The sequence below is a fragment of the Silurus aristotelis genome (genome assembly GCF_946808225.1).
Source record: "Silurus aristotelis genome assembly, chromosome: 11".
Taxonomy (NCBI): domain Eukaryota; kingdom Metazoa; phylum Chordata; class Actinopteri; order Siluriformes; family Siluridae; genus Silurus; species Silurus aristotelis.
In genome coordinates, this window is record NC_139584.1 from 30,739,198 (window position 1) to 30,748,297 (window position 9,100).

Genomic DNA, 9,100 nt, shown 5'->3' on the forward strand with positions numbered 1-9,100 from the left:
TGTGTACAGTATATGTGTATGTGTGTGTAAGTGTATGTGTATATTTGTATGTGTGTATATGTGTACAGTATATGTGTATGTGTGTATATGTGTACAGTATATGTGTATGTGTGTGTAAGTGTATGTGTATATTTGTATGTGTGTATATGTGTACAGTATATGTGTATGTGTGTGTATGTGTACAGTATATGTGTATGTGTGTATATGTGTACAGTATATGTGTATGTGTGTGTAAGTGTATGTGTATATTTGTATGTGTGTATATGTGTACAGTATATGTGTATGTGTGTATATGTGTACAGCATATGTGTATGTGTGTGTAAGTGTATGTGTATATTTGTATGTGTGTATATGTGTACAGTATATGTGTATGTGTGTATATGTGTACAGTATATGTGTATGTGTGTGTAAGTGTATGTGTATATTTGTATGTGTGTATATGTGTACAGTATATGTGTATGTGTGTATATGTGTACAGTATATGTGTATGTGTGTGTAAGTGTATGTGTATATTTGTATGTGTGTATATGTGTACAGTATATGTGTGTGTGTATATGTGTACAGTATATGTGTATGTGTGTGTAAGTGTATGTGTATATTTGTATGTGTGTATATGTGTACAGTATATGTGTATGTGTGTATATGTGTACAGTATATGTGTATGTGTGTGTAAGTGTATGTGTATATTTGTATGTGTGTATATGTGTACAGTATATGTGTGTGTGTATATGTGTACAGTATATGTGTATGTGTGTGTAAGTGTATGTGTATATTTGTATGTGTGTGTATGTGTACAGTATATGTGTATGTGTGTATATGTGTACAGTATATGTGTATGTGTGTGTAAGTGTATGTGTATATTTGTATGTGTGTATATGTGTACAGTATATGTGTATGTGTGTGTATGTGTACAGTATATGTGTATGTGTGTGTAAGTGTATGTGTATATTTGTATGTGTGTATATGTGTACAGTATATGTGTATGTGTGTGTAAGTGTATGTGTGTGTTCGTGTATATGTGTGCAGTATATGTGTAGAGTATATATGTATGTGTGTATGTGTGTGTTACCAGTTTTTGAAATAAAGCGCAGCAGTAGATCTCTGCCGTTCCCCCTTCTGACCAGCAGGTGTCTCCCAGTCTCACTGTACTGAAAAGCTTCGCGTACTGTAACAGGAAAAACCGCTATGTGTGAATATGTGTATTTAATTCATAAGCATTATTTTACATAAGAAAGACAAACAGATCTAATAAAAATTAGTTTAAAAGTTATACATTCCCTGCCTGTTTCCACCTAGCTTTCCCGATTTTAACTTCCGCTCAGGAGCCATTGCGTCACATCCGGACTAAGCTGTCAAAATAAAAGCCAGAACTCCATTTTATGAGTTTCAGAAATGCAGATTTTAAAAGTTAATGTAACTGTTGTGAATCAAGAGCTCACACCCAGATCCATTCACCTTTAAAACTTTAATAGCTTAAATATTAAATTGAGATTTTAAGATCGACATTTTACAGTAAACCTGCATTTTCTTTTTGTTTTGTGATTTATTCAGCAATTTTTTAATAAAAAAGGAATTAATAAAAGAACATCAAAAAATGCCTTATATCACTGTTACGAAAACATTTATTTATTGTAACATGTGAAGAGCATTCTTTTGTAAAATGTAAAAAAAACTGTAAACTAAATATACACACACTCGCCGACGCTACAGGTGCCTCAGAGCCGCACAACCAGACAGAAGAATAGCATTTCTCCTGTAGCTGTTACTGCACTGAACAGCTGATTCAATACTGCGTTGTCACTTCCTGTGTATTTTTCACTGTATATACACTACACATTTCTTTTATTTTTTTATTTTTTTATGCACCATCCATATCTCACATTTGCACTACTAGGGTTAGGGTTAGGGTTATACTGTGTCACACTTACATTTATACATGTACATGACTATCATTCCATTTGAGTATATTATATTCTGGCATGTCTGTTTATGCATAGTCTTTACACAGTATATTGTATATTACTGTATTTACCATATATTATTACCAGTGTTGTCAAGGTCAAGGTCAAGAGGCTTTTATTGTCATTTCTACTATACACAGTGGTACACAGTACACAGTAAAAACGAGACAACGTTCCTCCGGAACCCTGGTGCTACAATAAACAACAACAGACAAATCAACATAGAGCTACAACACAAGCTACATAAAGTGCATCGAGTGCAACCTGGTGCAAACAGTGCAGACAGACAGTGCAGACAGACGACACGAGACAAGACACAAAACCCAATATGGCGCTGACCAGTAAACCTACTGTATACTTGATTATACAGTACTGTACAAGAAGACTGTAAAAACTATACAAACTAAAAACTATATCCCAGAAGTGACTATAAACAGAACAATGTAGTGCACAAATACAGCAGCAGTCGAAGGTGCAAAAAACAGCATGTAAACAGTAAAATACAGTGATAATGATAAATGTGCAAAAAACAGCAGTTGAGAGTGTGGTACAGTTATAAATAATAAATAATAAATAAATGAATGGTGGTGGAATGGATTGAGATTAGTGATGAGTGTGTGTTAAGTGTTAAGTCCAGGAAAAATGTTTACAGTTCGTTACACACATTTGAGTGCGTGTGTGTGTGTGTGTGTGTGTGTGTGTGTGAGAGTTCCGTTTCATTTCTGTGTAATGAGAAGCCTGATGGCTTGTGGAAAGAAACTGTTGCACAGTCTTGTTGTTGCGGCCCGAATGCTTCGGAACCGTTTTCCTGATGGCAAGAGGGTAAAAAGTGTGTGTGACGGGTGTGTGTGATCGTCCACAATGCTGTGTGCCTTGCGGATGCAGCGTGTGGTGTAAATGTCCATGATAGAGGGGAGAGAGACTCCGATGATCTTCTCAGCTGTCCTCACTATCCTCTGTAGGGTCTTGCGATCCGAGACGGTGCAATTCCCAAACCAGGCAGTGATGCAGCTGCTCATGATGCTCTCAATGGTCCATCTGTAGAACATGGTCAGGATGGGGGGGGGGGGGGGGCATACAGCCTTCTCAGGAAGTAGAGACGCTGCTGGGCTTTCTTTGTGATGGAGCTGGTGTTGAGTGACCAGGTGAGGTTGTCTGCCAGATGAACACCAAGGAATTTGGTGCTCTTGATGATCTCCACTGAGGATCCATCAATAATCAGTGGAGATTGGTCGCTTTGTGCTCTCCTGAAGTCCACAACCATCTCTTTCGTTTTGTCCACGTTCAGAGACAGGTTGTTTGCTCCACACCAGGCAGTTAACCGTTGCACCTCCTCTCTATATGCTGACTCGTCGTTCTTGCTGATTAGACCCACCACGGTCGTGTCATCAGCAAACTTGATGATGTGGTTCGAGCTGTGCATTGCTACACAGTCATGAGTCAGCAAAGTGAACAGCAGTGGGCTGAGCACACAGCCCTGGGGGGCCCCCAGTGCTCAGTGTGGTGGTGCTGGAGATGCTGCTCTCGATCCTGACTGACTTAGGTCTCCCAGTCAGGAAGTCCAGGATCCAGTTACAGAGGGAGGTGTTCAGGCCCAGAAGGTTCAACTTCTCGATCAGGTGCTGAGGAATGATTGTGTTGAATGCTGAGCTGAAGTCAATGAACAGCATTCGTACATATGAGTCCTTGTTATCCAGGTGGGTGAGGGCCAGATGGAGGGTGGTGGAGATAGCATCGTCCGTGGAAGGGTTTGGACGATACGCAAACTGCATGGGGTCCAGGGAGGGTGGAAGCTGTGTCTTAATGCGCCTCATGACGAGCCTCTCGAAGCACTTCATCATGATGGGTGTGAGCACGACGGGACGATAGTCATTGAGGCAGGAGACAGTAGATTTCTTCGGCACGGGAACAATGGTCGTTGTCTTGAGGCACGTGGGAACAACGTTGCTGCTCAGGAAGATGTTGAAGATGTCAGTGAAGACATCTGCTAGCTGTTCTGCACATTCCCTGAGCACTCTGCCATGAATGTTGTCAGGTCCAGCAGACTTCCGTGGGTTAACTCTGCATATAGTTTTCCTCACCTTAGCTGTGGTTAGACAGAGCATCTGGTCAGTGGGAGGAGGGATGGTCTTCCTTGCCTTCACATTGTTCTGTACCTCAAACCGGGCGTAGAAGTCGTTCAGCACATCTGGGAGGGAGGGGTCACGGTCACAAGCAGGTGATGTGGTCTTGTAATTCGTGGTCGCCTGAATACCCTGCCACATGCGCCGGGTGTTTCCGTTGTCCTGGAAGTGGTTGTGCTAGATACTAAAAAATAGTAACTAGTTACAGTTACTCGTTACTTCATTCAAAAAGTCACTCAGTTACTTTGTTGATTATTTACACCAAAAAGTAATGTGTTACTGTTAAAAGTAACTTTTTAGTTACTTTTTTAAAGAACCTTCTTTAATGTTCCCATTAATGCCCTTTTATGCGTTATGGTCTACAAACACAAAACTGATTTAAACACAAAGTCATTTTTAAACACTATTTTATTATAGTCAGAGCAGCACACACTGAATATATCACAAGGATTTCTGAAATAAATAACAAAACAAGCTGAAAAATTTATTTACAATCAAAAACTAAAATGGCTTCTGCATCATAAAAGCTGTTGTGTTGAGTGCTTAAAAATATTCCTTTTACAGCTGAAGTATGAAAACTATCAACAATGTAGAACAGAACACCGGGTTAGCTTCTAGCTTCTAGCGTCTAGCTTTGTCGAGGCATGGAGTTCCTGGAGGAGCTTTAACAGATTGGAGTTGCTGTTTATCGCAGTAGATTCGAGCTTCGAACCAGAAAGACACAGCTTACATTTGACTTAAAAGTTTTTGACCTAAAGTATATATATATATATATATATATATATATATATATATATATATATATATATATATATATATATATATATATATGTAGTTAATGCCAGTGAACATCTCAACATCTTCAGCTCAACATCTTCAGCTCTGCTACCTCCAGCTCCACCTCCTGTCTTTTTATATATATATGAGTAAAAGACAGGAGCAGAGCTAAAGATGTTGAGATGTTCATTGGAAGTGACAACAATGGACAGGATTAGAAATGAGTTTATTAGAGGGACAGTGCATGTAGGACGTTTTGGAGACAAGGTGAGCGAGGTGAGATTGAGATGGTTTGGACATGTGGAGAGAAGGGACATGGGGCATATCAGTAGGAGAATGCTGAGGATGGAGCCACCAGGAAGGAGGAAAAGAGGAAGACCAAGGAGGAGGTTTATGGATGTGGTGAGAGAAGACATGCAGGTAGTTGGTGTGAAAGAGGCAGATGTAGAGGACATGGGGGGATGGGGATGGATAATCTGCTGTGGCGCCCCCTAATGGGAGAAGCCGAAAGAAGATGAAAAATATACCATATATTATTACCTTCTGCATTAAGGTCCCCTGGTGGTCTAGTGGTTAAGATGCAGCGCTCCCACCGCTGCGACCCGGGTTCGATTCCCGGTCAGGGAACCATCCCCAGTCACTCTTAGTGCCGGTCCCAAGCCTGGATAAATTGGGGAGGGTTGCGTTAGGAAGGGCATCCAGCGTAAAACATGTGCCAAATCAAACGTGCGGAGGATCCGCTGTGGCGCCCCCTAACGGGAGAAGCCGAAAGAAAGTTTTATTACCTTCTGCATTACGCACTTCTGGTTGAAATGCTGACTCCATTTCATTGGCTCTGAACATGTACCTTGCACAATGACAATAATGTTGAATCTAATTTATTGAAATGTAATGTAATCTAATTAAAGTGTGGCCCCTGGGGGCAAATTCTCAAAGCACAGTGCACCAAATGTGGAAAAAGATGATGAGCATGCCCTTGGTGAAACAGGAAAATGATAGTTATAATAAATCAGTACTTTGGATGCTTAAGTGCATTTGAAGGTAAAAACGTTTGTATTTTTACTGAAAAGTTTTAAGGGACACTTTTACTGTTTCTGCACTAATATTTTAGGGTGTCTCCACTTTTACTTAAATAAATGCTTAGTGTTCTTCATCCACCACTGTCCTACACAACCATGTCTCTGTGTCTATTCCAATAACAATGCAAACACATTTTAAAAAGTGATTTTGTAGAAAACAAATTGGAGGTGACCCACATTGAAAAACACAATAAAAATAAACTTCACTTGACCTAACACACAGGTTACACACTTGTGGAGATGACAAGAGGAACACTCCATCATCTCCACAAGTGTGTAACCTGTGTGTTAGGTCAAGGGAAGTTTATTTCTATTGCGCTTTTCACAACAGACATTGTCTCAAAGCAGCTTTACAGAATTTGAAAGTGAAGGTGAATGATGTGTGTTTATCTCTGATGAGCACCATGGAGATTGTGGTGAAGGAAAAAGATGTGTGATGTGTGTGTGTGTGTGTGTGTGTGTGTGTGTGTGTGTGTGTGTGTGTGAGAGAGTCAAGTCAAGTCAAGTCAAGTTTATTTGTATAGCGCTTTTCACAACAGACATTGTCTCAAAGCAGCTTTACAGAAAACAACAGTGAAGGTGAATGGTGTGCGTTTGTCCCTGATGAGCAGCCGTGGCGACAGTGGCAAGGAAAAACTCCCTTAGATGATATGAGGAAGAAACCTTGAGAGGAACCAGACTCAAAGGGGAACCCATCCTCATATGGGTGACATCAAAAGTTTGGTCATAAATCTTTCAACAATACAGAACAATTTGTGATCATCATAGATCCAGCATCAGCTTCTCCATGCCAGGGCCTTTAAACACTCGGCATCTACTTCTCCATGATCATCCATAGGTCCATAATCTTCACGAGGTGGGACGTGACTGGAGCTGGCCAAACCTCAGGAAGCCTCGGGATGGGGAGAGAAAGAGAAGCAGTGGAGAGGAATTAGCGTAGCTGCTGTTCATGATATTAACAGCACAAGTTGATAATGTGCATGTGATCAGATGTTCTGGAGCACAAGGTTGTGATGTGATGTGTGTGATGTGTGTTATGTGTAGGCTTTGCTAAAAAGATATGTTTTTAATCTACACTTAAACTGGGAGAGTGTATCTGAACCCCGAACACTGTCAGGAAGACTATTCCAGAGTTTAGGAGCTAAATGTGAAAATGCTCTACCGCCTTTAGTGGACTTTGCTATTCTAGGAACTACTAGAAGCCCAGAGTTTTGAGATCTCAGGGAGTGTGACGGATTGTAGCGTGTTAAGAGACTGGATAGATACATGGGAGCCAAACCATTTAGTGCTTTATAAGTGAGTAGCAGTAGTTTGTAGTCTATTCGAAACTTAATAGGAGAGAGAGAGAGAGAGAGAGAGAGAGAGAGAGAGAGAGAGAGGGGGGAGAGAGAGAGAGAGAGAGAGAGAGCTGTGGGGTCAGGTTACACACACACTCACACTCACACACACACACACACACACACGAGTCGGTACTGAATGCACTTCTCTCCAACAGTAAGGCCGATTTTCCGGATCTCCCTCGCGGTCTCGCGCTCTGTGTTGATAAAGGTGTTCGGTGTGTATTGAAGGTCCGGTTCGGACTGGAAGTGAAGTTCTGATGGAGTTCTGGTTCGCGGTTTTAGCGCTGGCCTTGGCTGTGTTTCAGACTCGCGCGCAGTTAAACTCGGATCACGAGATCAGCGGTTCTTCTCTCGCCTTCGTCTTTGACGTCACGGGCTCCATGTATGACGACCTGCAGCAGGTGATAGACGGAGCCTCGCGCATCCTGCAGCGCGCGCTGAGCCTCACCGACACGCCCATTCGCAACTTCGTGCTCGTGCCGTTTCACGACCCAGGTAAGGAACTCAACTGATCTGAACACCTTCAAGGTTCCGACTGAGAGAGTGACTCTGAGGAACAATGGTCAGGGACACAGTGAGGCAGTGACACACACCACATGGGCAAAAGTATGTCCACCCCTGACCATCCAACTGCATGTGGGTCACCTCCAATTTGTTTTCTACAAAATCACTTTTTAAAATGTGTTTGCATTGTTATTGGAATAGACACAGAGACATGGTTGTGTAGGACAGTGGTGGATGAAGAACACTAAGCATTTATTTAAGTAAAAGTGGAGACACCCTAAAATATTAGTGCAGAAAAAGTAAAAGTGTCCCTTAAAACTTTTCAGTAAAAATACAAACGTTTTTACCTTCAAATGCACTTAAGCATCCAAAGTACTGATTTATTATAACTATCATTTTCCTGTTGTCATTTTTATCACAAGATTTTTTACTTAATCACCTCAGTTTATGTGAAAAGATTCGAATGTGACTCTCAGCACACTGATCTATTAATAGAATGATATTAGTGACTCAAACACTGATTGATTTCTATTATAATTATTATTGCATATAAAACCTTTAAATAAAAACGTGTAATTAAGGTCACGTGTGTTGTGATGAATTCATCATTTATTCCTTCCTCAGAAATGTTCTGCTTGATGTTGATCTGATGCTGAACTGTATGTTGGTGATCAGTAGATACACCAAGCGCCAATCAGAAAACGTGTAAAACAGAGTGTGAACTCGATCCTGATTGGTGACTCGCTGCGTGTTTCACCAGTTATGTTTTTTTTATCCTCGTAAATAAAAAGAAATGACTGATTTCACTAAATGTAGTTGAGTAAAAAATAAGAGATTTCACTTTGAAATGTAAGTTAAATTAAAAGTCAAATGGAAATAGTTCAGTAAAGTACAAATTGCAAAAAAGCTACTTAAGTACAGTACGTACAGAAAGTGGAAGAACTCAAGTTTCCCGTACAGAGCCCTGATCCCCTCAACTGAAACATCAACTAAACCCAAATCAACATCAGTGTCTGATTGCACTAATGCAGAATCTAGTGGAAAGCCTTCCCACAACGGTGAAGAATATTCTAACATTGAAGAGAAAAACATCTGAAATAAGGTCAGGGGTGCCCATACTAGTGGTCAAATAGTAAGTTTGGGTTGGTTGAAATGTATTTTTATGGTCGGAGTGTGAGTACAGAGAAATGCAGTAACATGATTTACTGCACAAAAGTTTTAACAATTAAGGTTTTTTCACTCATTCAAGTTTACACACAGCTGTAGAGAAGCTAATCTGCTAATGCTAACATAGACTCCAAGAGGGCAGATGAGAA

At 40.7% G+C, this 9,100-nt stretch overlaps 2 protein-coding genes across 5 annotated transcripts in view; one reads left to right on the forward strand and one right to left on the reverse strand.

Annotated features, from left to right (window-relative positions):
* LOC310732803 (Rieske domain-containing protein-like) overlaps positions 1-1,338 on the reverse strand; it is a 29,172-nt gene extending 27,834 nt beyond the window's left edge. Inside the window, exons 1-2 of the mRNA XM_083553480.1 lie at positions 1,293-1,338; positions 1,070-1,165 (exon numbers count right to left, since the gene is read on the reverse strand). Of these exons, the coding sequence (XP_083409606.1) occupies positions 1,070-1,165; positions 1,293-1,329 (133 nt within the window). The 5' untranslated portion in view covers positions 1,330-1,338. The remainder of the gene's footprint in view (positions 1-1,069; positions 1,166-1,292) is intronic.
* The window catches only part of LOC310732793 (uncharacterized protein), a 339,677-nt gene extending 331,313 nt beyond the window's left edge, over positions 1-8,364 (forward strand). For all 4 annotated transcript variants that reach the window (XR_014535547.1, XR_014535548.1, XR_014535549.1 and 1 more), the window contains exon 11: positions 8,261-8,364. The gene's annotated coding sequence lies outside the window, so the exon portion shown is untranslated. The remainder of the gene's footprint in view (positions 1-8,260) is intronic.
* The last annotated feature ends 736 nt before the right edge of the window (positions 8,365-9,100 follow it).